Here is a 27,859-nt window from a genome sequence, read left to right as displayed (position 1 = left end):
CTGACTCCCGGGGAAAATCCACCGCCGTGTCTTGGCTGCGCCGCGGCGGCGGCCCCGCTCCGCTCCGCACCGATCCGCACCGATCCGCGCCGCTCCGCGCCCATCCGCGCTGCACTGCGGGGCCGCCGCCACTCGCATGCTGCCGCCCGCCGCGCTCCCACGCGCGGGGCGCCGGCCCGGGCCGCGCCGGGACCAGCCGAGCCGGGACCAGCCGAGCCCAACCGAGCCGCTCCGGTACCAACCGGGCCGGGAGCAGCCGGGCCGGGCCGTCGGGGAGCCGCCCGACAGCGGCCGGAGGATGTAGGCGGCGGGAGCGGGGTAAGAGCGGCGGGGGCGGCGAGCTGGGGGCGCGGGGGCCGGTGTCCGGTGTCCCGGCGCTGCCCGGGCCGGCCGGTGCCGCGGTGCTGCCGCCCGGGACTGGTGCCGCCGCGGGGCATCGCCGGGCGGGCGGGCGGGGGTCCCCGGGGGTCCCCGGTCCCGGGGGATCCGCGGTGCCCAGGCCGGGGGGGGGGGGGGGGGACTTTCCCCGACGGGGCATCGCCGGGGCCGTGCGGGACAGGCCCCAGGGGACGGGATGTGTCCGGGGACCCATCCATCGCCGCCGAGCGGGTGCTGGGGGGGAGCCGGGGGGGAGATGGCAAGATGGCTGGGGGGTACCTCACCGGCACCGCGGTGCTCAGCTCAGCCAGCGCGGCTGGGTCGGGATCCCCGGCGGGTGCGGGAGAAGGGGTGCGGGCATCCCCCATCTCCTGGTGCGTGAGGCGTTGGGGAGGGGGCTGAAGCTCTCAGCCCCTCCAGCTTCCCCCCAGAAGGTGATGCCGGCCATCCTGGTCCTCTCTCGCTGCAGAGGGCTCGGGCCAGGGTTGGGCAGGCCCAGGACCCCTCCCCAGCCCAGCGGTGTCCCCTCTCGCCGGGCTGTGAGGCAGGGAGGGTTGGCATTGGGTGCAGGAGCCATGTCCCCGCCGGGCCGGGGGACTGGGGCTGCCAGTGGGTGCTGGGAGCTGGCACAGAGCACAAGCTGAGCGGTGACTCTCACCACGCATTCAGGCTCCGTGGTACAACCCAGCCTGGCAGGCAAGGAGAGCTTCTTGGGGGCCCAGGTCTGGGTGTCTCTCTCCTCTCGTTGCCTTCCTTCCCCCGGACGGTTGGATTTTGTTGGAGGAGCCAGCCTGGTCCCTCCAGCCTGTGCCAAACCTGCAGAGCAAGTTGGCGCTGGGACCGCTCGTCTCTCTCCATCCTGTGACATCCAGCCCTGCACATCGTCTCCCTCGCGGGGCACAGGGCCGTGCTGCCCGCTGCGGGTCCCTGCCTGCTCCCTGGGCCAGGCACGAAGCCCTGAGCAGGCAGGAGGGGACAGAGCCAGGCTGCTGGGTGCCGGCTGCCCCCGCGGGAGTCCAGGCTGGGAACAGAAGACCTCCCTTGGTGTAAATCAGGACAGGATCTGGACAGCAGTGCAGGTTCTCCCTTAGGAAATGGATGTAATTTCCCGTCTATCTCAGTTCCTCGCCTCCTTGCTCTCAGTGTTCTCCTGCACACATCCGTGGCTCCCAGCCCCCGAGGACCCCGTGTGCTGGGGGATGGAGCAGGAGGATGGCCACCGGGAGATGGGCATGGCCACGCTCCAGAGGCTGGAAGGAGGCGCGTCAGCCCTTTCAAAGCGTTTATTCAAATACCCGCAGGGCCGAATGGGAAAAAATAGCCATCAAAGTGAGCGTGATCTGAGCTGGAGGGGCTCGTCCTGGCTGTGGGGGTGGCGAGAGCACCGGCGTGGGGCGGCGCAGGCAGGAGCCGTGTTTGGGGCTGCCTTGAGTGTTGTTACCCCCCAAGCCTGGGCACCAGGACGGACTCCGGGCATCCCTGCTGCAGGGAGCAGGGTGACACAACCATGGCGTCCCCAGCCAGTCTGGGCGAGTTGGTGCCGAGCCCTCGGTGCCCAAATCTCCCTCCCAGGTGTCAGGGCTTGTGCCGTGTGTGCTGCAGACGGCAGCGCAGGCTGGAGGAGCAGCACCCAGCCCTCTTGCCGAGCCTGGCCCCTGGCAGCCTGGGCAGGGTGTGGGAAGGGGATGGAGGGTGGTGGGGAGCCCGGGCTGGGGCTCCCTGGGGGGGCCCTTCCTTCACCCTCCCCATCAGGAGCCTAGGGCAGAGCTGTGCTGCGACCTGCGGGACATGGTGCCCGTGCAGGAGGCACAAGGCTGGTGGCTGCACTGGTGCGTAGGTCTCCATGGGCCTGCCCACCCGCGAGGGCAGGATCCGACCCGCGCTGGGGTCTCCTGCCCAGGTGGTGCTGCTGGGGCCGGGGCTCCAGATCCAGGTTTTGCAGATGCTCGTGTCTCTCCAACAAGCTGATCCGAAACCCTGGATCCCACCCAGTCAGAAATTTGGATCTGGAGCCAAAGGTGACTCTTGGCCCTTATTGCCATCACGGACGAAGCTAAAATCTGGATCTGAGCGGCGACGCGAGGAGCCTGGATTCGTCTCAGGAGCTGAACGTGTGGCTTGTGCTCCTTCTGCCCATCAAATTGGATTTCCCGAAATAGCCTGTTGAAGACCAGAGCCCGGCAGGGACCGAATGACAGGTCACCAGGAGTGTGGAAGCCCCACCACGATCCTGGCTGCCTGCTTCAAGACGTTGGCAGCCAGCAATAACAGTAATATACGGTGCCATTGCCGGGAGAGCGCAGTGGCAGAGAGCTAAGAATAGCAGGCGAGACGTGCCGGCGGCCGGGGGACTCGCGGGGAGGGCCGGGGGCCGGAGGCGCGTGGCTGGATGTGTCCCACGGTACGTCCCGGTGATGGGGTGGATGGAGGTGGCCTTCCTCACAGGGGGGAGGACATCCCCGCGGTGCGGGTGGCACGGGGCACGGCGAGTGCCAGCAGAAGGCCAAGGGACAGGGATGTGCAGAGCAGTGCCCGGTGCTGCCGGCCCTGCATAGTGCCCTTCAGCGTGGCCTTGGGGCTCTGCCGTCCCCAAGAGCTGGGGGTGAAGCCTGCCCTGCCAAAGTGCTCCATGGCCTCAGGATCGTGGCCGTCTTGATGGCCCCGTGACACCCCGTCCCCAGTGAGCAGCAGCGCAGGGGGGGCCACCCTGGGATGAAGGAGGGAGCCAGACTCCGAGGACAGCACCCCATGCTCGTCTCCCCTCCACCTGGCAGGATCAAGCCCCTTCTGCTCCCACTGCCCTGCCCAGCGCCCTGGGGCCATACGATGTCGGCCACGGGGGGACAGAGGGGCATGGCCACCGTGGGCACACGAGCCAAGCCACGGAGAGGCTGGGCTGCTCTCTGCCAGCCGCGGGCAGCGGCACGTGGCAGCAAAGCAAGTGCCCATCAGATTAAGGAGAATTAATTTGTACTTTCCCTGTTTCCGCAGGGCTGTGGGTGCTGTGGGTGCCCGGTGTCCCCCTCCCGTGAGCAGCTGTGCTCCTGCAGCTCCTGTGTCAGCGCCTCTACAACCTGCCCTCAATCCTAATTAGATTTTCTGCGTCCCCCCCCCAGCTAACTCCTGCCCAAATGCTGGAGCGGGAAGGAGCCATGACATGGTTTCTAATCAGCTTCTGAATTCATTTTTCTCTTGGCTGTCGTTGGAGGAGGCTTTTCACAGCCTTTGTCTGGTGCTGCCGCAGCAGGGCGCTGCTCCGTGGTTCCCCTTGACGCCATGGCGGCCGGCGATGCCGGTGCCCCGGGGAGCGAGCGGCTCAGCGCCGTGTGTGGAGGCAGCCGGGAGACCCTACAGAAACACAGCGCTGTTGGGAGCCGGGACCTTGCAAGAGCATCACCAGCACCCACAGACCCTGCCACGTGCGGCCAGGTGGGAGCCAAAGCAGGCGGCCTCCCCACCACAACCCGGGGACGGCGGGCGCTGGGGCTGCCGCGCAGTGCAGCGGTGCTGTGCCGGTGGCGCCGGCTGCTCCTGGCAAACACGGAGTGCCGCTGCTGCTGTTTTCACAGGGCTTGTTCCGCGTTGCTCCCGTGGGGCCGGGCGGCTGGTGCGGGAGCTGGGCACCGTGCCCCACGTGCCTGTCCTGGCACAGCTCCGCTGTGGTCGGTGCATTGCTGGGTTTGGCTCCTTCCCCGGCACCCGGACCTTGTCGGCAGCGAGTTGTGGCTCTGAGCGAAGCCAGGGGATGCAAACCCTTCGCAGCGCTGCCAAGCCCCAATTAATAGCCTGTGAATCACGATGCCGTTGGAAGAGCAGCTGTTTGTGGCCTCGTTGCCAGCGCTCGGCATTTCACCGAGGGTCTGTTTGGCCTTAAACCCGCAGCTTCGGACGGCAGGCGGTGGTAGGAGCCTCGCTGCCTGCCTGGCCCTCTCCCCTGGCGGGCCCAGGAGCTGTTTGGGCTGGGAATTAGCTGAAGTTTTTGGTGGGCAGAGCAGAGCGGGAGAACAGCCTGTCTGTGGGCGTGTGGGGGTGCCGCTTCAGAGCGAGAAGACTGTGAAAGCTGAAGGTGCCGTATCCCGGTGTGACGCCTGGCGGGGGATCTGCTGGTGTCCCATCCCCGGCGCTGCAGCCTTGGCCCGGGGCACCCCCTGTCTCCCCAAGGGGCTGGAGGGACTGTGGTGGGAGTGGGGGCCCTGAACTCTTCCGTTTAGGGGTGGTGAACTGGTTGTTACTGGGGAAACGCTGCACGTCTTGGATGTGGCTGTCCCTTCCGTGGTGGTGCAGCTTGGCTGGGTCGGTGTCCCCAGCCAGCGAGTCGGGGCAAGACCCTGTGGTGGGGGCGATGCACCCCGGGTCGGTGCTGTCGGTGCCATCGGTGCAGCCGAGCTGAGGGATGGTCTCGGTGTTCCGTGTGATGACATGCGTCTGCTCCGGGCTCCCCCGGGCCCTCTCTTGGTGGGGGGGAGTTGGGGACAGACCCGTGCCGGGGCACCCGCAGTGGGTGCCAGTGGGTGTTGGGGGTGTGAGTGTGTGGGGCGGCTGGCGGGGGCGAGGGCTGCGTGCAGGTGCCTGCGGGGTGCAGAGGAATGCGTGGGCGGGGGGGTGTGGGGACGCTGCAGGTGGGAGCAGTGGGGGTGCGGGGTGCACAGCGCTGCAGCGGTGCGGGAGCAGCCGGGTGCGCGTGGCCGCGCGGCCGTCCAGGTGCACAGGGATGCAGCGGTGCGGAGCGGCCGTGTGTCCGTCCGGGCGTGCGTGGCTGCGTGTCCGTCTGTCCGCGCGTGCGGCGAGGCAGAGGGGCGGTGCGTGCGGGGAGGTGCGTGGGCGTGCGGGTGCTGCTGGCGTGGGCAGCCCCTTTCCCGGGGGTGCGTGGCTGTGCGCGGGGGTGGCTGGAGCGCGCCGGGGAGCGTGCGTGGGTGTGTCCCAAGCGCACGGAGGCGCCGGCTCCGCCACCGCCTCTCGCCGGCTGGAAGGTGCCGGTGTTGGCCCAGGCACCAGGAGCGTGGCCGCCACTGCGCTGCCGTGGGTGGCCGTGACCCTGGGGACACCTCCAGCCGGGCCGGTGGCCACTGGCTGCGTGGCTTGGTGGCAGCATGGGCAGCCTGCAGGGATTTTGCAGGAAGAGAGTGAATTGAGCCGCCGCGCCGCTTCCGTCCTCCAGCTCCTGCTGAGCCCGGACGGGCAACTTCATGGCTTAGCGGCAGCAGCAGGGTGAGTGGCGTGGCGGAGGCAGGGGAAGGGGCTGCCGGGTGCGAGAGGAGCGGGCCTGGGGGAAGGGGGGGGTGTCTGTGCCTCGCAGCACCCCTCTCCCAGGAGAGCCCTGCTTTGTGCCCCGCGGTGCTGGTGCAGAGGATGTGCTGGGGGAGAGCCAAATCCTCCCAGCCCCAGCAGAGCGGGAGCCCCCCAGGCAGCCTGCACCCCCACGGAGCAGCTCCTAACCCTTTCCTGGCCGAGTCCTCCTCCCTGGCAGCCACCTCCTTGTCTCGGTGTGCAGCGTATGGCTACTGGCCAGCCCTCGCCCAGACAAGCCTCGGGGCAGCCTTGAAGCTCTCCTGGCCGGGATGGGGAGCTCCCAGCCCAGAGGTCTCTCCTCCCTTTCCCTGCAGCCCTGCGCTGGACTGGAGGTTCTGTCTGCTGGAGCCAGGGGCTGTGCACGTTGCGGGGGCGTGCTGGGGCTGGGGGCCAGGGGCTGCATGTGCTGGGGCTGTGCACGCTGTGGGTCGCAGCCTGGGTTGTGCCTGAGCTGAGCTCACCCTTGGAGACATGGTGTCCTCAGCCCTGGGGACGTGGTGGTCTCAGCGTGGGTGTTTGCTGAGGATGAGGGAGATGAGACCCCATTGTTCCAGGCCCAGCTCTGCACGGGGCCACTCTGCGCTGGCTGTCCCCGAGCCGTGCAGCACTGGAGTCCATGGCTGGCTGCGGGGGCAAGGAAGGAGTGGGCTGTGTGTGTGGGAGGCTTTGCTGCGTGCTCAGAGCTGGGGGGATGTGCTGGCCTTGCCTGAGCGCCCCCCGTGGGGTGGGTGTTTGTTTCCCTGCCTGTTGTGTTCCAGAGATCAGAGCAGGGAGCAGAGTCTCAGGGCAGCCGGGCCGAGCGTGTCCCAGCAGCATGGGGAGCAGGGCCGGGCTGCACCTCTGTGTGCATGAGGGACAGGGTCCCCTCTGTGGTGTCTGTGTGCTGGTCCATGGATGGAGCCGGGGAGCCCCGGGTCTGCCTGCCTGCCAGACGGCCCCGCTGCCGGGGAGCGGCACAGCCGGTGCTGACATCTGTGCTTCAAGCCCTGCCTGTCTTCAGTTTGCTCCTTGGCACAGTCACGGTGGCAGTCGGGTCCCTCTGTGCCTCTCCGTGGTTTACCCCCACCACCTTGCCTCTCCATGAGACTAACCTGTATTCTCCGGTGTGTTTCCTTGGAGGGGAAACTGAGGCAGAAGAGAGGGAAGTAGCAGAGCCCTCTCCTGATCCCCGTCATCCTCAGGCTCGATCCCACGCCTCACCCTGGAAGGTTTTTTCCTGCCAAGTGGTGCCCAGAGCCCGGGGGAAGCAAGGGCGTCCCGGGACACAGCTCCCAGCCGTGTCTGCCCCGGGCCCTGGAGCCGCCCGGCTCCTCCTGCCGCCGCCTGGCGCATCCCTGGGCTGCAAGAGGGGCTGGTGGCGGGGCCGCGGGGCGGCTGTCTGCTGTGTGTGCTGCCGGGCAGCGCGGTGGCCCTGGTGGCCCTGGTGGCCCTGGTGGCCCTGGTGGCCCTGGTGGCCGTGGCGGCCGTGGCAGTGGCCGCGTACTGGCCGTGGCGGCGGGCGCTGTCCGCGGTGCTGACCACCCCGGCGCTGCCCGCCAGGCCCCGTGGCCGGACGGGAGAACCCGCCCCGCGTCCCGACCCCCCGGTCCCCCCGAGGCGTGTGGGGGGGGGTTCTGTGGGTGCTCTGGGACTCGGGGTCCCCCCGCTCCCCTGGGGACGTCCCGGCCTGCCCCGGCCTTTGATGTGCGGCAGCTTCAGCCAGGGCTGGCGGGACGGGCAGGGCCCCCCCCCTCCCCGGCCATGCCCGCCACCCCCACGCCCTGCCCGCCGCCGGGCGCTGCTAATGGCCCCGCTGCGCAGGTCGGACGGGGACGGGGAGGTGCGAGTCGGGCTGGAGAGCTGGGCAGGGCAGAGCAGGGCACCTGGGGACATGGGCCACCCAGGCTCCATCACGCCCTGCCGGGTTTGGGGCAGGCTGGAGAGGCGCTGCCGGCTCTGCTCGGTGCACCCGGGTGGGCGCGGGGTGGCCGGTGTGGCGTGCCCGGGGCAGCGCTGCTGGCTGGGGACACTGCGCCCACCTCCTCCCCCTGGAGCCGTGTCCCCAACCACGGTGCTGGTGTCGGTGCTCTCAGAACAAAATGTCAAACCATGCAAATAAGGCTGCGGGAGCGGCTGATTGAAGGGCCCTGCCCCGCCTCGGAGTTGCAATCAAATATGCAAATGGCTTCCGAGGAGGCTAGTGAAGGCTATTAATAACGGGGGATGAGGCTGTGAGAAAGCATGGCGTTCCTTGAGAGGGTGAGTCTGGGGGCTGAGCTGGCTCTGCTTGTCCCTCTGTCCTGTGTGTGACACCCGGGCAGGCACCCACCTCCCTGCTGATGCCCGGGATGGGGTGGTGGGTGGTCCCTGTGGGGAGCCCACGGACACTGGGTATTGCTTTGGCTGCCACGACCCTTTGCAGGGCAGGTGCTGCCCGTGTGCCTGCGCTCCTGCCCGACGTCCTGTGTGAACGGTGTGTGTCTCCATGCCAAACAGCCGGGAAACCCCACAGGGAAATCATGTTTGTTGAAAACACTGGGCTGAGATTTTCCCCTTGGGGAGTCTGTCCTCAAACAAGGAGGAATTAAGTGCCTGGGGGGGACCTGGGCACTGCTGGGTGGGGGTTTACTGTGGCTGGGTCTGGCGGAGGAGTTTGGCCTCAAGCAGGTGTCATCATTTTGGTGTAGGGAGGGAGGAGGGGGCTGGGGAGGGCTCCTTCTGACCCCCATCCTTCACCCTCCACTTTCATCTCCTCTTCTCTCTCCTGGTTTCCTCCTGTTGCTGTCGAGGCAGAGGACGTCCCTTTCCTGCCAGCTCCAGTGTGAGCATGAGGTGGGTTCCCACCGTGGTGCTGGTGGGGACCGTGCTGTCCCCAGTGTCCCCAGTCAGCGGGGGGCGCGGGGGGGCTCAGTGTGCTTGGGCCCCCACCGCAGCCCCTCTGCCCCATCTCATGAGTTTCAGGAGCCAGGAACCACCTGACCTTTTGAGAAAATTGTGGAAGGCTGGAGACAACAGTAACTAATTATTTAAAATCTGAAACTGGAATAATTAGCCCAATTAACAGTCTCAGGTGACGTCTTATTCCATCTGATAACGGCCTGAGGAAGAGGGAAATTAATTAACCTGTCAGCCTGATGTTTGTAGGTCACCACTGGCTCCTCACGCCCATCCGGGCCCGAGCAGGGGTGCCTGGGGGTTCCCGTCCTGCTTGGCGCAAGGGGTCTGTGTCTGTTGGGGGTCTCGGTGCAGGGAGGGGGCTGCAGGTGAGCCCAGGTGCCAGCCGGTGGAGATGGACTGGGGGCTGGTGGGTGGGGGGAGAGGGTGCCGTGGACAGAGGCCCGGGTGATGGGCAGGGGGACGGGGCTCGTCGTCCCCCGGGAACGCTGCCAGCGCAGGTTCGTTAGCGAGGCGGCAGCTGTAGGCCTTTAAGGTTGCTGTGGAAACGGTGGTGCTCGTTACAGGGAGGAGCCTCCTGCTTTCCAGGCAGGGCCCCCCCCCCCCATGACTGCGGGAGGGGGACCCCCACCCCGGACACCTGGGACCGCACAGACCCCTGTGCCTGGGGAGGGACATGGCGGGGGCACGGCCGTGCACACGCAGGTGGGTGCCGTTGGGTGTGCAACTCCCCGCGGGCCAGGCCCGCTCCCTGCCCCCAGCTTGTCCTTGGCGTGGCCGGTGGTGCCAGGCAGGGCTGCACACGCGTGGACACACGTGCATCCCTGCACAGCGCAGGGTGCTAGCGTGCACACCCCCCCGGGCAGCGCAGCCGTGCCCCCGCGCCCCCTCGGGACCCTGTCCTCGCACCTCCGCCAGCACGCGGCCGTGCACGGGAGGTGCCCGTCTGCACAGGTACTTGCCTGCGCCCCAGCCTGGCACCAGGGCCACGACGCCACGCTGCCCGTCCTCCCCGGCATGGCGTGGCACGGGTACCACGGTGTGCGGAGTGTGCCGAGGCAGAGCCCCCGGCCGCAGCCCTGCGGGCGACTCGGTGAGGCCTCGGTGCTGCTCTCAGCTCTTGGAGTTTTAATGAGGTAAATTGTATAAAAAGCTCCGTTTGCCCTAAATGCCCATCCCTGCGTGAAACCGCTGCGGCGCAGCCTGGGCCCATCCTGGGAGCTGGGCAGGGGGCTGCGGGGCTGGGCACACGCTCCCGGGCTGGGCACGTGGCAGCGGCAGGAGGAGGAGGACGAAGGCGTTTTAGCACACTTGCAATCGTTTCCCTCCTCCCCCCGCCAAGTTTACAGCTTACCTCAGCGGCTTATCAGCCTCCAATCTCATTAAATCAGGCAAATTGTAGCATCTGATATTTTATGGAGATTAAGGTGTGCACCCAGACTCTATAATTATCGGCAAAGATGTATTTACAATACCTTGTTGCTAGTAAACAAAAAATAACTTCAGATCAAAGCACTTTTACAGGGAAATAAATCTGCCGACAGAGCCCCGCTGCGGAGGGGAGATGTCGGCGCTACCTGGGGCGGGTGGGCATTGTCGGGGGATGTGCGAGGGCAGTTTGGGGATGTCCCTGGTCCCGCGTGGCTGCTGCGGGTCCCCTGTGCTGGGGCCATCCCCAGGTTGGTGCCTTGTGCCCAAGCGTCCCTTGCCGGCACCTCCCATGGGTGCCCAGTGGCACCCACCCCTCCGGCCGTGGCTCCACCAGGGTGGGGGATTTCCACCCCAGAGACCTTCCCTCACTTGTGCTGACACACGACTGGGATTTATCGGCACAAGTGTGTGAGCGGCCGCGGTAGTGCCTTGCCCCTTGATTTTTTTTTTTTACCGTGGTGGGAGCGCTGCGGATTACCGATGCGGTGACACTGGTTTATTGCTGCCTGAAGTGGATTTATCCGTGCGGTGGGGCCCGGGCTCACCGCTGGTATAAATCACCGCGGTGTGGCCGGCACGAGCCCGAGCGCGGTGGCTGTCTCCCGCTGGGCCAGGGCTTTCCAGCCTCCCTGGGGGGTTTTGTGGCCAGGTGTCCCGCGGGGCTCTACATTACGCACCCCGGCTCGGCTGCCTGGCTGCGGGCAAGGCCGTCCCTTCTCCATCTCACTCTCGTGCCCACTGAAACGAGAATAAAATGGTGATAATGCTGCAGACGTCCTCTGGAAAGGGCTCTGAGGCAGATGAAAAGCCCTACTTAAGAGTGAGGCCATTATTATTAATAACTCGGAGCGAGGCTGTAAATCCAGTCGACACAGCTATTACGGGAAATGAACCTGTTCCCGTGCTGGATCCAAGGCTGCCCGGGCACAGGATGGGGACAGGGATGGGGACAGGAGAGCAAGGCTGGACGGCCACACAGCTGCTGGCTGGGTCGTGCCCGCAGCCGTTGGGGCAGGATGGTCAGAGGGGGCAAAACCTCTTGGCAGACACTGGCTCTGTCTGGGCTCACTGGACAATTTCTTGGCTTTTCTGGGAAGGTCAGAGGTGTGAGGGAGGGGACCTGGAGCACGGGTCTCCCCTCAGCAGGAAAGGAGGTGGTCGAGGTTTGCAACAAGGCTGAGACTTGGCTGAAGCTCAGGACAGGGGTGACGCAGGCTGCAAGGAGCGTGGCTGGGGCTGGGCATGGGGAGAGGGGCTGCAGTGCTGCAGCCAGCACGGGGCTGAGCTGGGCAGGACCCACCGCGACCGTCCTGGTGCAGGCTGGCTGTGCAGCAGTAGTACACCTCGGCAAAGGTTACATTAAAATAAAAATGACCCAGTGCCATTCGTTGCCCGGCTCCTGCAGCCAGGTCAGCAAAAGGCGAAGAGCTGCTGTGGCTCCCACTCCATTGGGATAACTTCATCTCCGGCATTGCCCCACGAGCGGTGCAGCCAGGGCACCCGCTGGTGCCACCCAGGATGGCAGAGCTGGGTGCGGGGCTGGGCAGGAGGTCCTGCGGGGACATGGGGTGCTGCAGGGTGCTGTGGCCGTGGCCACGGGCTTGTGGTGCTGCCTGCGCCTGGCTCAGGAGCTTCTGCGGGGGAACAAGCTTTGATATAAATATCTTTTTGCTCAGCACACGACCTACTTTCCAGACAATGCCATTAGCCTCCCGACTCCCTCATTCATCTTCCGCCGTCCTCCCCCAGCCCGCCCCACGGCGGTACCCACGCTGGTGCTGCACGCCCGGCCATGGTGTGGCGAGGCAGGATGGGCGCCCAGCTCGGTAGCACCACGGGGACCCCCACGCTGGGGCTCGGGGCCAGCTGGCAGCCCCGTCCCTGTGGCTGACGGAGGGGCTCTTGCTGCCTGACCCTGCCCTTGCTCTGGCCTTGCAAGGGGTGGCCGGGTCCCCTTTGGGGTTTCTCTACCCCATCCTGGAGAATGCTCAGCTCTGTCATCCCGTCCCGCTGCCCCTAGCCCCGTTCCCCGGCACAGTCTGTACCCTGGCTGGCAAACAGCCCTGTCCAGGGACAGCCTTGTTGGGGACATCCTCGTCGGGCTGAGGGGGGGCACGGTGGGTCCAGCAGCTCTGGGCTGGCCCATGGGCAGCGTGTGGGGACCAGGACCCCTCCTGAGCCCCCCTGGAGCATCCCTGGCACTGGAGCCGCACATGCGGTTCATCTTGGGACGATGCTGCGGGACCTCCCCCGTGGCAGCAGAGGCTGTGCTGCACAGTTGGCAGCCAGTGAGCGGCTGGTGGGATTAGGGGCAGGTTGGGCAGAGGGTGCTTGGTCCCAGTGGCATGGGGCTGCCCAGCCCCCCGACCCCGATGAGAGCCCTGGCATCAGTTAGAGCTGGAAATGCTTCCCCAGGAGGCAGGGCAGCCCCTGGCCCACCACCCGCACACCTCCACGTGCCCCCGGGCCCAAGCCCCCGCTCCTCCCCTGCAGCTAAAATTAAATATTCAATTTCTATTGCTGATAAATCCTGTAAATCTCTTTTATCTCTAAGCTCTTGTAGCAAGAATATCGGTGGTGTAATCTCTGCAGGGGCCTGTCCTGCCACCCTTCGCAGCTCCCTGGCTCAGACCACGGTCCCCTTTCCCCACATCTCCCGTGTTATGCTTTGGAGGCTGGTGGCAGAGTGGGACCCCGGTGCCCACAGCAGAGTGTCCCACGGCAGAGCATCCCATGGCACCCACCCTGCCTGCCCGCTGTGGGGGCGAGGGCGTGTGCCATCCCCATGCTGGGTGACCGACGTGGTCCTGCCAGAGTGCCCCCCATCCCCACCGTGCTCGTGCCTGCCAGTCATGAACCCCCTCCCTCATTCTACCCTCATGCCATGCCCACGCTAAGAGCATTGTGCAGAATTATGTATTTAAATATTTAGGTTTTCATCAGCTTTGCAAATTAAGCCCATCCATTAAAGCAGCAGTTTGGGTCCTCTGCCGGTGAGCTGGGCTGCGCCGTGCCCTGGGCTCACTGCGTCTGTCCCGGCCCTGGCCCCGGGGGTGGGATGCAGCCTGGGAACGGGGCACGGTAGCCTGGAGCATCCCTGCCAGCACAGGGACCAAGGGCTCTGCTTCCTCGCTATTCCCAAGTCCTGCTTGCTGGAAACCCTGGCTCCTGCGGCCCTGCTGCGGGAGGAGCCGTGGGATGGGACGGTGTTTTGAAGGGAACTGGTTGGGATGGGTGTTATTTGACGTCGGAGCCGAGGGTGCTGTGTGCCAGGGAAAGTGGGGCACGGAGAAATGCCGGTGGCAGGTGAGAGCCTGGGCACAGCCGAGCGCCTGGCAGGAGCGGAGCCGGGGATGGAGGGGCCAGCCCGCCCGGGGGCTCGGCGGGGACGGGCAGGGGATGGCCAGAGATTGTCGCCGCTGCTGTTCTCAACTCTAACACGGTGCTGCCCTGCGCTCGCCAAAGCAGCTTTGGAGTGATCCCCGGCTTAAGTCATTACACCGTGTGACCAGGGACATAAGTGGCTTTTTAAGCCCAGGCGGCACGGCCCGTCCTGCCAACAGAGTGGGCAGCGTGCGGATGGGGAAGGCGAGATGGCACAGCCCAGGGGGTGGGGGGGGAAGTGGGGCTCAGCCGGCACTGCTGCCAGCCAGGGGCCCTGGCACAGCTGGCAGCGCCTGGGGGGGCTGCCATGGCCCCCAGATGCCTGGAAAGGGTCTAACTCCTGGGGGATGCCCGGAGCCCGCTGCCCACCCAGAGCTCTGCTGGCACTGGAGCAAGGTGCCCAGTGGGGAGGTGGGCAGAGCCCCAGGGCGAGTGCGACACGCGGGGATGCCCCTGCTCGTCCCTTCCCTTTGCTGTGGGTGAACATCAGGTGCGTCGGTCTTGCGTCGGCTCTCCGAGGTCACCTGCGCGTCCCCCCTTTCCGCCGAGCTCTGGAGGGGCACCGGGGAGCGTGCCGGCAGCTGCCAGCCCTGGGCAGCGCGGGCAGATGTTGAGCGTGTCCGTGGGAGGGAAGCTGTCTGTGGGCATAACCGGTGATGGGTGCTCACCGGTGCGGTGCAGTGCCCACGAACCCTGCGCCAGCTGGTGTCCGTTGGGGTCCCCTGGGCCCTGCCTGGCCTGGGGGTCCCTCCAGGGTGGTCTCCCAGCTTGGCTGGCTGCACTCCCGCTGCTCTGATGGTGAGGTCCCAGCTCCAGCAGTCGGCTCCCCCGGTGCTGTGTCCTGGCTCCTGCGGGCAGCCTGTGCCTTGGGGCAGCTCACCCTGCCAGCCCTGCCTCTGCCCGTGCCCACCTGGGGACGCTGGCACAGCCGCTTCTCCGTGCCACCTTTTCCTTCCCAGCCAACTTCTTTGCAGGCGCTGGCTGCTGCCCCGGCTGCTCCCCGCTTGCACGGGGCTTTTGAAGAAGTAGCTCTTCCGTGAAGATCTGGTTTTGGGCTTTGCAGGGATGGAGCGCCGGGCTCCCTTCTCCGCTGGCTTTGCCCCGGCAGCCGTGCGATGCTCCGGCCCCCTTGCACACCCTGGCACAGGAGCATGGCTCTTGCCCCACGGGACTCGGCCCTGGGGACCGCGGTGTCTGGGTGGGCGGTGCTGAGCTGCACGTGCTGTGCAGGGCAGGGGGTCCCGCTCCCCCCGCAGCGGCAGCAGCCGGAGGCACCTGCGTTGCGGCAGTGAGCCCCGGTGCTGGCGGCCGTGCCGGGATCCCTGGCAGCTGGGGCGTGTCGTGGCCGTATTTCCTCGCTCTGCTCCAGGAGTAATTGCTCAGATGGGGACTTGGGGCAACTCCCATCCCTCTCCCGGCATGGTAATGAGTCAAGAAGACTCAAAGACAAATGGCTCATTAAGAAGCAGTGCTGCATTGCAGGATTTTTCATCCCACCAACCGCTGCATCAGCAGAGGCAGCACCTCTCACACTCGCTCTCCCCAGCCCTGGAGAAGGAGCTGTCAGGCAGCTGGGGCCGGCGCCAAAATTAATCATGTGCTTAATAACCAGCCCCTCCTGTCGAACGGCCTGTCCTCAGCCTCCCCGCACGCGGAGTGGGGCGGCAGCGCTGGGCTTCAGCCCTGGGGCACTGTGGCTTCGGTGCCCGGGAAGTGCCTGCGCTCGGTGCAGAGGGACAGGGCTGAGCCAGGGGAGGTGCCCCCCCAGAATCGGGGTGCCAGCCCCCCCCAGCCTGGCTCCGTCAGGGTGCCAGCCAGCTGTGCTGGGCAGCGCGATGCCGCCGGCCCCTCTCGGCGGCCTCAGTAAACGCTTCTTGCTCCGCTCACATTTGCAATTCTTCAGCTGGTATTTGTCCTTCATGACTTTTTAAAAACCTCGCCTCATCCCTTATTTACAGCGGTGCCCGGTCGGTTCCTGCCCCTCGCAACCTTCTCTGGGCAGCACCCGCCTGCAGCCCGCTTGGTTTTCTTTCGTTAACAGTAATTGGCTTTGATTTCCTGATTGCGTCGAGCGCATTTGCTGTGATCTTTGCATCCTGCTCGCTCCCCTTCCCCTTCCCCTTCCCCTTCCCCTTCCTTTTCCCCTTCCCCTTCCCCTTCCCCTTCCCCTTCCCCTTCCCCTTCCCCTTCCCCTTCCCCTTCCCCTTCCCCTTCCCCTGGCCAGCCCTTACCTGCTGGGGTGACAAACCTCTCCCTAATGACACTCTCTTCCCTGCCTGACACAACTAATGAACCATCCGTGAGCTGCTTCCAGCTAATTCAGCTTTTAAGAAAATAATGACTCGGTGCAGAATTATGTACTAAATTAGACGATCTCTTACTAAGCCCCTCTTTTTTTTCCAGGCTGAGTAAATTTTACTAATACAGCCTACTAAAATAACAGAGCAATTAGTAATAAAATAAAATGTTTGCTTTCTACAATCCTTGCTTACAACAAGTTGGGAAAAAGTAAGTAGATTAAAAGCACGGTGGAAACGACCTGGCGGTATTCCATATTTATTTTCTTCTGACGACCATAGATCAAATTTGCTCATCTCCTAAGTGGGAAGACCACTTTATTTTATTTTTTTTTTCCCAAGCTCCAGCTTGTGCGTGGCGCCGGGCGCTCACGCTGCGTGTTTGTTCTCTCCTGCTTTCATCCCCAGCCATAAAGATCCCCAGCAGGACCCGTGCTGGCAAAACCTCGCGCTAATTTGCAAAGCAGAACGGGCCGAGCTCGCGCCTCTGCCGGGCCAGCGGCTGGAAAAAAAATCCCTTTGGTCGTGCTGGAAAGCCGGGGTGGCGGGAGGAGGCTTTGTGGAGTGTATGGCCGGATCCGGAGCAAATCAAAGTCAATGGCAAGGCGGCCGCTGGGCCGGCTCTGGTGCCCGCTGGCAGGGAATTGCATAAGAGGATGGGGCTGGGGATGGTTTTGGGGCTAAGCTGGGCAAAACACGTGTCCTCGGCCGTGCGGAGCCGTCCCTGTCGCCGCCGGTGCAGGCAGCGCTGCCTACGGGGCAGCCTCGAGGGAGCAGGGAAGGCTGGGCTGCAGAAAAAATACACAGGGAGTTGGGTCAGGCTGGTTCTGGGGAGGAACACCCCTGCTCTTCCTCCCTGGGCTTCATCCCCCTCGTGTCACTCCCCGCAGAGCCTGCTGCCCCCGGAGACCCAGCGTGGAGGAGCCGCTGCCAGCCGGGGCCATGAGGACAGCATCCCCCTGAGCGCTGGGTGGTAAGTGCCACCGACGGGCTTCGCTGGGACCCTGGCATGCGGCGGGGGCTGCTTGGGAAGGGTGGGGAGCCAGGACCCCCCCGGGCAGGGCTGCTGACCCCAGCTCTTGGGGCTTGACCTGAAAATCTTGGAAATCTCAGCTTTGCTCTGCGCCAGGGTGGTTTGCCGGGAAGCAGAACTGCCTCTGCCAAGTGCCCCTATGGGAAATTAACGGGGGGGGCTGAATTTCAGCACAGCCTGCAGTGCCAGGGGCTACGGGCCCCGCTCCTTCCTGCACTGACCCTCACGGCAGGGAGAGACGCGGTGGGAGCAGACGCCAGAGGGAAGGTGGCGGTGGGGGAATCGCCGGTGGGAGTTTCTCCAGGCTATGGATGCAATAAAAGCAAGAAGTGAGTTATTTGTAATTGTAATTACGCTCTTCCAGTTTATCCTAGCACATAATTGTGTGGGCGGTAGGTTCTCACTGGTGGTAATTACCCTGGTGTTAAATGGCACAGAATTCAGCCAGGCTGGGTTTTTCCCCCTCTTTTTGAGTCTGTGGTTCGGTGGCACAAATCCCTCCTTCCCCAGGGCTGCGCAGCGCGAGCGGCCTTCAGCGGGACACGGCTCCGGCTCCCGTCCTCTGCATGTGGCCATCCCCGCCAGGACATGGGGACGGGGACCCTCGGCCACGCTGCCTGCGCTGCGACCCACAGGATCACTCCCGACCCCTTCCCCGTCCCCAGGGTGCCCGCGATGGGACCGGCTGCTCCCTGGCCAGGGCGCAGGCACCTGCGCGGCTTGCGGAGCTGGTACTGGCTCCTTCACCGCGGCACGTCCCCATCCTCTGCCGCGGCGTGTCCCCGTCCTCTGCCCCATCCCGCTGTCCCGCCACTGCTGTGGGAGAGCTGCGGTGCTGCCTCGCCGGTGCGGCAGCAGGGCCCGGCTTTGTTCAATTCCTCCGCCTGCCAAGCACAAAAGCTCGCCGGGCTCGTGGTGACGGGCTGCTCAGCTATTTTGACTCCTTCTTCCCGCCGCAGTGGCAATATTTGGATCAGCTGAGAGCTTCCCTCCCCGAGCAGGAGATGATAGCTCAGCCCGTGGAGGCAGAGCCAGGGCTGGGAGCCTGTCTGTCCGTCCGTCTGTCCGTCCTGCTGCCGCTTGCCGGCTCGATCCCACGCTGCTGTGCCTGCTCCTCAGAGCAGCTCTCCCGGGAGGGGAGAGGCATTTCTTTTTGTAACAGGCTGCAGCATTCTTCGGTTAAGATGCAGCAATTAGGGAGCCTCGTTAGAGCAGGAGCGAGACTGTCAGGGCTGGGGGGAGAGGCGCAGGATGGAGCCATCCAGCCTTGAAGCCGGGAAGGAAGGCGGCAGCGGCTTATTAGGGCAGACGCGTTCCCCGGGTGCTGCCGTGGCTCCGTCTGCTGCTCGCCGCCAACGCTCGCATCGCTGCCCCCGCGCCCCTCGGGGGCCTCCAGTCCCTCTCCCCTCCCAGGGCTCCTCGGGCACACACACCCTCCGTCCCGGCACGTCCTCAGCCCTCCCGGCATCCTTCGTTTCCAATCCCCACTTGTTTGACGGAGCCCATGTCCCGCAGGGACCGTCCCACGGTCACCTTTCCCTGCAGCTGGTCTCAGAGACGGTCTGCCCACAGCACCCTGCCCAGATATGATAACAAGAGCATTAACAATGCCTGTTAATTAGCTGAGCTACAGTGGAGAATAAGTAATTTCCTCATTTACAATCATGCCAAAGACAGAGCCTTTGAGGGACTGGAGGGAAGACAAATCTCCGTGAGTGCGCGTGGCCCCACTGCTCCGGCGTCCCGGCCGCTGGTGCAGGGCTCAGCCCGGCTTGATGCCGTCCATCCTCCTCCTGCTGCTGCGTGGGGATGCTCCGTACGGAGCGTAGCTGCCTCTGCTGCCTGGCTCTCCATCCGCGGGAGCCGGCGGGGCTGTGGGGGCCAGCGGGGTGGCTGGTTGTGGGTCCCCATCCACGGCCAGGGCTGTGTGAGGAGGATGGGCTGGATGGAGACTTCCGAGCGCGGCCCCTCTGCGCCCCGCGGCAGCTCATTAGCGGCTCTGTGAATTGCAACGGCTGAAAAACTCAGCCAGAACCGTTTTCCTAATGGAGAAACACTTCATAATATTTGGTGTTGGAGAAGAAAACAAGTTTCTGATGATGGCAGCGTGTCCTCCCTCGCCGTCTGCAGGCCCCGCGCTGCCTGCGTTGCTGCCGGCGGCGCCTTCTCCTTCCCGCTCCCCCCTTAGCGCTGCTCCCTCCAAGCAGCTGAGCCGGGGGTGACCCCGGGTGCCCAGACCCGGCACCGTGCCCCCCTCGCCCCATGGAGAGCCAGGTTTCTGGCACTCCACACCGGCTTCACAGGGGCTCAGACAGGGCCGGATCCTGCCCTGGGAGCTTCCCTGCCCCCTCGGTTGGTTCCCACGGGACAGCCCCAACGTTTTGCTGGTGGTGAGGCGCAGAGGGGAGCATGATGCCGTGCCTGTCCCTGTCCCCGCAGATGAGCCCGCAGGGACTACCCTGCAGGATGCCGAGGCTATGGGGCGGGTGCTGACACCATGAAGGGCTACCATGGGGAGCGTAGCCAGGCACAGCCCTCCTCCGGCCACCGCTGCCGCTGCATCCCAGAGGACTGCGAGCATCCCGCCGACTACGTCCAGCACGGCCCCGAGGGCCGGCCGCCATACCTCCTCAGCCCCAGTGAGCCGTGTTCCCTGGAGCATCCCTACTGCCCGGTGCGGAGCCCCGGCGCGGCCAGCGAGTGCCCGGGTGGGCCCCTGAGCGAGCCGCCCTCCGCCAGCGCCAGCAGCACCTTCCCGAGGATGCACCACGCGCAGCAGCCCTACGACTCCTGCGACGAATGCATGGCGACCGCCCACCCCGCCAGCAAGATCAACCGCCTGCCCCCCACGCTGCTGGACCAGTTTGAGAAGCAGCTGCCACTGCACCACGACGGCTTCCACACGCTGCAGTACCCACGGGCCGGCGGCGCCGAGCCCCGCAGCGAGAGCCCCAGCCGCATCCGCCACCTCGTCCACTCCGTCCAGAAGCTCTTCGCCAAGTCCCACTCCCTGGAGGCGCCGGCCAAGCGGGACTACAACGGTGCCAAGATGGACGGCCGCGGGGACGGCTACCACCACCACCACCACCACCACCATCACCACCACCAGTCCCGCCACGGCAAGCGCAGCAAGAGCAAGGATCGCAAGGTGGACTCCCGGCACCGGTCCAAGATGATGGGCTGGTGGAGCTCCGATGACAACCTGGACAGCGACAGCAGCTACATGGTGTCCGGGCGACACGCCACCGACCAGGGCACTCAGTACTGTGTGGACGCTCCCGAAAGTGCCTTCAGAGACTTGACCTTGAAGAGTCTAAAGGGTGGCGGGGAAGGAAAATGCCTGGCCTGCGCCGGTATGTCCATGTCTCTGGACGGCCAGACGCTCAAGAGGAGCGCCTGGCATACCATGACTGTCAGCCAGGCCCGCGAAGCCTACCCCAGCACCGGAGGCACCGAGAAGACCTTGATGCTTCAGGAGGCAAAGGCCAAAGACCGAGCGTACCAGTACCTGCAGGTGAGGGGCCGGCAGGGCGGGGGGCTACCACCCCAGGGACCGCAGCCGGCGATGCCATGGGACGAGCCAGGGCTGGGACTCCCCATCCCAGCGGCTCGGGGTGACGCAGGGATGCTCCAGCTCTGCTTCCCAGCTCCTGCGCCCTGTCCCCCCGGGGTCCCACGCCGGTCCCCGCTGTCCCTTTGCCAGCGGCGCGAAGCCCCGTCTGCCGCCTCCTGCCCCGTGCCCACTGGATTTGGGGTCAGACCGGCTCTGTCAGCTCAGGGCTGCTGGTGGCCCCGTGCCCCCTCCCTCCTCGTGGTTTTTATCCCGCTGGTGCCTGGCTGGGTGCCACCGCCTGCCTCGTCACCGGGCTCCCTTCTAGGTCATCCCCCTTCCAATTAAAAACTAATTAACTCTTCTCTCCCTTTCCTGGGGGAAGGAGACAGCAGCAATGCTGTGCTGGCTGGGAGAGGGGGGATGGCCAGGGCTCCTCTCTGCCGGCAGCGGGGGGCATTGGGGCAGTGGAATGGCTCTGCAGGGTCAGGGGGACGCTGTCCTGCCACCGCAGCCCGGTAAGGACCCCGTGGTGCCGGCGTCAGCGGCGTGTGGCAGGACCGGCGGCTGCTACGTCAGCCGGGTGGCCATGCTGGCATGGGTGGGATTTGGCCCGGCCGTGCCTGCCGGGGGGGCTGCGAGGTGAGAGCGGCTGTGCTGCCCCGTGCCAGGGCAGGGGGCCGGGGTGGGAGCAGCCTTTTGGGAACAGCTGTGGCTGTGAGCGGGGATCAGCTGTCCTGCATTTCGGGGCTTTCCCAGGGGGGTCAGAGCCCCCAGGGTCTGTTCCTGCAGCTCTGGGGTGCCACGGGGAGGGCAGGGGAGCACACCAGGCTCGGGCTGTGTACGTGCGCTGGGCTCGGGCTGGCACGTGCCACGTGGCACGCAGAGGGCTTAGCTCTGCGTCCTGGCCACGGGACTCTGGCCTCCGTGTCCTCCCACGCTTACCTCCTGCTCCAGGTGCCGCAGGACGAGTGGAGCGGGTACCCAGCGGTGGGCAAGGATGGGGAGATCCCCTGCCGGCGGATGCGCAGCGGCAGCTACATCAAGGCTATGGGTGATGAGGACAGCGCCGACTCGGACGCCAGCGCCAAAGTATCACCCAGGGCGGCCACGCGGCGAGACAGCTACCGCCGCTCCTCCAGCGCTGACCAGGCCAGGACCAAGTAAGGGCTGTCGGCTCCCAGCCCTGTCTCAGCACTGCGGGCGGCAGCAGGGCCATGGGCTGGGTCTCCCTGGGAGCTGAGGTTGCCCTTGGTGGGTGCTGGGGGGGGCACAGAGCTGCGCTGGGCTTCAGGGTGGGACCCGCTGCTGCGGCCACGCGCAGAAGTGGGGGAGAAGGGGCACGTTCCAACGGAGACGACTGGGATGTCATTTGGTGGGTGACAAGCTGGCTCCTTGTCCCCAGTCCTGCTGCGTACACCTCTGGCAGCCCCGCACAGCTGGGGGACAGGTCTGTACCCTCAGGACAGTGTTTTGGGGCGGCAAGGAGCAGGGACGGCAGCGGGAGCCAGCGGGAGCATCGCTGCGGCTGCGTTTCCGAATGCTCTGCTTGAACGTATTGCTTTTGGTGCGATCCCTTCTATTCCCACTGTCTCTCATTAGGTTTGCAAGTAGGCACTATTCTGATTCATATATCTGTAACTGTCCCAGCTGCTGCACGCCACCGCGAATGCTCCCGCGGGGACAGGGCTACGGGCGCTCCTTCACCACCGGCCAGGTAGGGCCCTGTGTCGTGGGTGCCGTGGGGCAGGTTGGGGCGCAGGGGGGGCGGCGGATGTTCCTCTGAGCATCTCCTGCCCCGCTCTGCCCCGGCCCCCGGCTCGCCGCCCCAGCCTGACCCGCTGCTCTCCGCAGATCAACGACGAGCTCAACCACCAGTTCGAGGCCGTCTGCGAGTCGGTTTTCGGCGAGGTGGAGTCGCAGGCTGTGGAGGCGCTGGACCTGCCCGGCTGCTTCCGCATGCGGAGCCACAGCTACCTGCGGGCCATCCAGGCGGGCTGCTCCCAGGACGACGACTGCCTCTCGCTCTTCTCCATGTCGGCCCCTGCCGGGCCGCCCATCACCAGCAGCATCCTGAAGCCCAACACTTGTGAGTCCTGGGCAAGTGGCGGGGGCTCGGCCGCGCGAGGGACCCCCCACGTCTCCCCGCCTGCTCACCCGGGCACCTGCCGAGGCCTGCTGCTGCCCCCCCTCCTGCCCCCAGCCCTGCGCAGCCCCCCCATGGGACGTGAGCGTCCTGCTCAGGGCACGAGCATCCCACTCGCAGGTCGGCCCCGGCACAGGGCACGAGCATCCTGCTCGTGACTCAGTCCCGGTCAGGGGGCTGCTCTGTGCTCCCAGCACCCATCTGTCTGTCGTTCCCTCCTTCCCTCCACTTCTGTCCCCAACTCTGCCCATTGCTGGGTGCTGCAGTGGCGTGGCCAGCGTGGGTCTGGGGTGGTTTCTGATCCCTTTCTGGGGATAAACTGGCCAAACAGCCCCTCTGAGCTCCAGCCCTGATCTCAGCCAGCTGAGGTGCAAACCCTGCGTGGCCGTGAGCCCTAGGCTGTGGGAGGAGGTGGGCACTGTTCCCCTGGGGCCCCTGTTCGTGGCGGGAAATGAGCAAGTGTCTGTGTTTTCACGTGCCTTTTCATCCTGCGCCTCTCCCACAACAGCCTTCAGTTACAGAAAAGCTCCACCTCCCATCCCTCCAGGAACCAAAGCCAAACCCCTCATCTCCGTCACGGCGCAGAGCAGCACCGAGTCCACCCATGAGAGCTACCTGCCTGGCGAGGTTGCCCGCAGCCCCACCTGGTCCAAAGACGCCGCGACCCGCTGCAACTCGGCCGAGAGCCTGGAGAGCTCCAAGGTGACGGCCGTGGCCCTCGACCTGCCTCCTGTCCAGCCCCGCGCCGCTCCCAAGCCCTCCACGCTCATCATCAAGGCCATCCCCGGCCGGGAGGAGCTGAGGAGCTTGGCTCGGCAGCGGAAGTGGCGCCCCTCCATTGGCATCCAGGTGGGCTTCGCTCCTCCCTGTGGTCTGGAGTCGGCTCCGAGCCTGCCTGAGTGGCGTGGGCGATGCTGAGCCACCACGCTGCATCTCGGGGCCACCCTCCAGCGCTCTCCTTCTGCCCCTCGGCAGGTCGAGGCCATCTCTGACTCGGACACGGAGAGCCGGAGCCAGAGGGAGTTCCACTCCATCGGGGTGCAGGTGGAAGAGGACAAAAGGTACCGCGCGGCTGGGCTGGGCTGAGACCTGCCACACTCGCTGCGCAGGGGGATTGGGTCCCCCTGGGGCTCCCTGAGCTGCCCCCTCTCCTCTGGCTGAGGCACCCAGAGCTCAGCACCATCCTCATCCCAGGCTGAGTGCCCTGCCCTGGGGCAGGATCTAGCTTTCCCTTTGCCCTTGCGCCTCGCTGCTGCAAACGGGCTGCCCGGGGAAGGGGCTCCCCTGGTCCCACCATGTGCTCAGGTCTCCCCCGCTGGGGCCCTTGGCTTTGAGCCCGGCCCAGGCCCAGATCAAACCTCTGGGCTTTTCTGCAGCTAAACATGACGTTTTGGCTGGGTGGGAGTGCTGTGTGCTGGGACCTGCATGGCCCACGGGAGGGGAGCTCCGGCAACGTGCCCACGCAGCCCCGGTGCATGCTCCTCTCCATCCTTGGTCCAGTGCCGGTAGCCATGGAAACGGGCTAAGAGCAGAGGAGATGATGGACCGGTGGGCTGCAGCTACTCAGGGCTGTCCCCGCGGCCCCAAACGCTCCAGGATCCAGACTGGCATCCCCATCCTGCCTGCGGGCATCCCTCACCCTGCTCCTGCCCGCCATGGTACCTGGCGAGGGGACAGGGCAACGGGGCTGTCCTTGCTGCCCGTGAGGGTCCCCACGCTCTCTTGCTCTCTGCAGGCGAGCACGCTTCAAGCGCTCCAACAGCGTGACGGCAGGCGTGCAGGCAGACCTGGAGCTGGAGGGCTTCGCTGGCCTGGCCGTGGCCACCGAGGACAAAGCCCTGCAGTTCGGGCGCCCCTTCCAGCGGCACTCCTCAGAGCCGGAGTCCGGCCGGCAGTACGCGGTGTACAAGACGGTGCACACGCAGGGGCAGTGGGCGTACCGGGAGGACTACCAGCTGCAGTACGACACGGTGGAGGTGCCCCGGCGGGATGCCTGGATGGAGCGGGGCTCCCGCAGCCTCCCCGACTCCGGCCGTGCCTCCCCCTGCCACCGCGACGGGGAATGGTTCATCAAACTGCTGCAGGCGGAGGTGGAGAAGATGGAGGGCTGGTGCCAGCAGATGGAGAGGGAGGCCGAGGACTATGACCTGCCGGAGGAGAGTGAGTTGGGGGGGTTTGTGGCGTTGGGAGGGACTGGGGCTCCCGTAGGGCTGGGGGGCACAGCCACAGTCCTGCAGCGCTCCCACCTTGGGACCACCTTGGAGCATCTCCCCTGACAAGGCTAAAGAGATTGGGTGGGGGCAAGAAACAGCAGGAAACCCTCTGGGACTAGTGGGGTCTGGAGGAGGGAGGAGACCCTGCGTGGGCTGGGGGAGTCTGAGCTGCCCGGGCTGTCCTGCTGCCCCCGAGGGGGTGCAGGTCCCAGCCACGCAGGGATGAGGCTCCGTGCCCCACGGGAGCGCTGACCGTCTGCTCTTCCCCCACCAGTCCTGGAGAAGATCCGGAGCGCCGTGGGCAGCGCCCAGCTCCTCATGTCCCAGAAGGTGCAGCAGTTTTACCGCCTCTGCCAGCAGAACATGGTGAGTGCCAGGCAGCGGTGCCACGGGGTCAGCCATGGCGGGTGGGGGGGTCTCGTACCCTTAGCTGGTGCAAAAGGGACTTTGTAACGCCCCTGGGGAGAGCTGGACAGAGAGCCACCTCCAGCAGCGTGGGGGTGGGATGACTGCGTGGCCAGCAGAGCCGATGTCCCATGGGTGGACGTGGCCAACACTCTGTCCTTGCAGGATCCCAACGCGTTCCCTGTGCCCACCTTCCAAGACCTGGCCGGCTTTTGGGACCTCCTGCAGCTCTCCATCGAGGACGTCAGCATGAAGTTCGCGGAGCTCCAGCAGCTCAAGGCCAACGGGTGGAAGATCGTGGAGCCTAAGGTAAGGGCAGGGCTCTGCCGCTGGCGCTTGTCCCCTGTCACCTCCCTCCCAAGCACATCTGTGCTCAAACCGCTGCTGCTGGGCTGTCACCGGTGACTGCTTTTAGCAAACACTTGAAAAACAAAGATCTGGGAAAAATGAGGCTAAAGAAGGGGCTGTTCACCCGCTGTGGTCTCGCACCCAGCTCGCCGGGCATTTCTGGGCAGCACCTTCATGCCCGTGCAGATGGACGAAGGGACGCTCAGCCCTGCCTCGCGACTCGGCGCGGTGCAGGAGGGCTGCGGGGCTGTCTTGCTGTGGCTTTGGCTTTGCCACCCGCGGCAGCACCGTGCACAGAGGTGCATGCGTCCGACACGCCCGCTGGCTGTGCAAAGCCCACCAGGACACCCAGTCCCTGGAGGTCCTGGCCCCACGCCTGCCCTGAAGCCCCCATTGTCTGTGCAGGAGGAGAAGAAGGTGCCTCCCCCGATACCAAAGAAGCCGCCGCGCTCCAAGGTGCACCCGGTGAAGGAGCGCTCCCTGGACTCAGTGGACCGGCAGCGGCAGGAGGCCCGCAAGCGGCTCCTGGCAGCCAAGCGAGCTGCCTCCTTCCGCCAGAGCTCTGCCACCGAGAGTGCGGACAGCATCGAGATCTACATCCCCGAGGCGCAGACCCGGCTGTGACCGCAGCCTCCGCTTTTCTACCCGGACTGGATGGCGCGGCCGTAGCTCACTGTGATGGGGGGCCGCGGGGACACCCTGGGGCAGCTCTTGGCCCCACTCACAGCTTCTCTCTTTTCTATCTTAGACCTTTCGTGGATCCGACGGCGGGTGAACACAAGCCCGGTTCTGCCCCGTCCCGTTGCCCCCCGCCCGCATGCCCCTGCCAGCCTCTCCCGGGGTCCGGGGCTCTCCCTCCCTCTGCCCTCCCTGGGGCTGTGTCCCAGCTCTCTGTCCTCTTCCCGCTCCCCCCAGCCCTTCTGCACCCCCCCCCCCCCCAGCCCACATCCCACCTGAAAGAGAGGTGTCCCTCAGCCCCCCGGCTCTGCCAGGCTGGAGGGGAGGGGGCTGCAGGCAGGCCCCCTGCCCCTCTGTACTCAGTGCAATCCCCCAGCGCGGGGCAGGGACGGGCCCCCCGGCCCCCACCCAGCCAGAGCCCCCCCAGCTCTGCTCCCCAGCCCTGCTGGCACGAGGCTTCGGGACATGGCGGGGACAAGGGGCTCCCCCACGCCCCACGCTGCCCCCGCCTGCCTCCTGCTTGGGTGCTGCGGGGGTCCCAGGGCTCCTTCCCCTATATACATATATAAATATAACCTGAGGAATAAACCAGAAACTACACGTGACCAGAGCTGTGTTCTGGCTGGTGGGGTGGACCAGAGCAGCAGAAACCCCCGGTCACGGCAAACCACCCCGCTTCCCTTGCACGGAGCATCGCGATGCGCTTCTCCCCTTCCCGCTCAGCCCTCTTCCCCCATCAGCCTGTCTGCCCGTCCGTCCGTCCGTCCATCCGTCCCTCCTGCCAGCCTGGAGTCCGGGAGCCCCTCTGCAGCATGGCACCAGCGGGGACGGGGGAGATGGTCCCCCCACGCCTCGCCGCCGGTGGGAGCCGCTTCCCTCATGTGCGAGCGAGGTGGCAGTGGCGGGGAGACCTGCCCGCAGCCTGTTTGCACCCACGGTGCTGGTGACTCTGCCCCAGGCCGGGCTCAGTGCCGGTGGGTGGGATGAGAGCGTGGACGTGGCTGGCGGCCACCCCTTGAGTGTGGGGCTGCTAGAGATCACCCGGGGGGGTCGCCCCTTCTCCCCGAGCTCCCGGTGCCCCGCAGGAATGGGACACCCCGGGATGGGGCTGTCGTGTGCCTGGTGCCCCGCGGGGCCAAGGGACACCCCGGGATGCTGCTGCTCCCAGCTCCCCCATCGCTGCGCACAGACCCGGGAGCGGGGCAGGGGGGTCCCCAAAGATCCCCTCTGGGGCAGAGCAGCGTGGTAGGGCAGGAGGCTGCATCTGCCCCATCCCTGTCCCCATCACTGTCCCCACCCCTGGTCCCTCTCCGAGCATCCTGTCTCCCCCAGTGTCCCTTTCGGTGGCAGAAAGGGGGAGGACCCCCTCCCCGTCCCCCACCCCGTCACGCCAGCAGCCCCACGCAGCATCACCAGCCGCCCCCAGGCAGAGCCAGTGGGTGCCGGGCAGCTCCTGAAATCCAGGGCCAAGCCTTGCCTGGGGCAGCGGGATCGGAGGCAGCTGGGGGGGCCCAGCTCGCGCCCCCCACGTAGCAGGAGAGCCAGGGCCTGGCGGTGGGATGCCTTGTCGGGGGTCCCTCGTCCCGGGGGTCTGTCGGTGCTAAACACCTCCGGGACGGCAGCGCCCGCTCAGCCACCTGAAGCCCTTTCCCACCCCACTCCCCCCCGCACCCCGGATTTAGGGATGTGCCTGGGAAGGGCCCCCCCGGCCCCCACCCCGGCCAGCGCCGTGCAGTGACCGTGACACGTGGCTCCCTTTTTATTGTAACGAACCGCCGCAATTAATAAAGACGACTTTGGTTACTCCGGGCCAGCGGCCACCTCCCTGCCGGG

The 27,859-nt window shown here is 65.9% G+C and overlaps 1 protein-coding gene across 4 annotated transcripts; it reads left to right on the top strand.

Moving 5' to 3' along the window:
• On the top strand, window positions 1-27,829 carry DLGAP3 (DLG associated protein 3). Of its 4 annotated transcripts, none has more exons than XM_054802731.1 (12): window positions 1-318; window positions 16,544-16,626; window positions 19,126-20,200; window positions 21,194-21,399; window positions 21,887-21,953; window positions 22,091-22,325; window positions 22,891-23,231; window positions 23,358-23,443; window positions 24,118-24,542; window positions 24,870-24,961; window positions 25,166-25,309; window positions 25,754-27,829. In XM_054802731.1, the coding sequence occupies exons 3-12, from the start codon at window positions 19,184-19,186 to the stop codon at window positions 25,970-25,972; spliced, it is 2,832 nt and encodes a 943-aa protein (XP_054658706.1). In that variant the 5' UTR covers window positions 1-318; window positions 16,544-16,626; window positions 19,126-19,183; the 3' UTR covers window positions 25,973-27,829. The 4 variants fall into 4 exon arrangements, with proteins under 4 accessions (XP_054658706.1, XP_054658704.1, XP_054658707.1 ...); XM_054802729.1 differs by having other exon boundaries at window positions 21,839-21,953; XM_054802732.1 differs by lacking the exon at window positions 1-318 and adding an exon at window positions 5,299-5,586.
• Window positions 27,830-27,859: the final 30 nt, after the last annotated feature.

This window comes from Grus americana, chromosome 23, assembly GCF_028858705.1.
Source record: "Grus americana isolate bGruAme1 chromosome 23, bGruAme1.mat, whole genome shotgun sequence".
Lineage (NCBI taxonomy): Eukaryota > Metazoa > Chordata > Aves > Gruiformes > Gruidae > Grus > Grus americana.
The sequence above is the reverse complement of the archived record's forward strand: the minus strand, read 5'-3'. Positions and strand labels throughout refer to the sequence as shown.

Coding starts and splice junctions, on each gene's coding strand:
- DLGAP3 (XM_054802729.1), top strand. CDS start 19,184: ATGAAGGGCTACCATGGGGAGCGTAGCCAGGCACAGCCCTCCTCCGGC. Junction 20,201..21,193: donor GAGCGTACCAGTACCTGCAG/GTGAGGGGCCGG, acceptor CTCCTGCTCCAG/GTGCCGCAGGACGAGTGGAG. Junction 23,444..24,117: donor CAGGTGGAAGAGGACAAAAG/GTACCGCGCGGC, acceptor TGCTCTCTGCAG/GCGAGCACGCTTCAAGCGCT.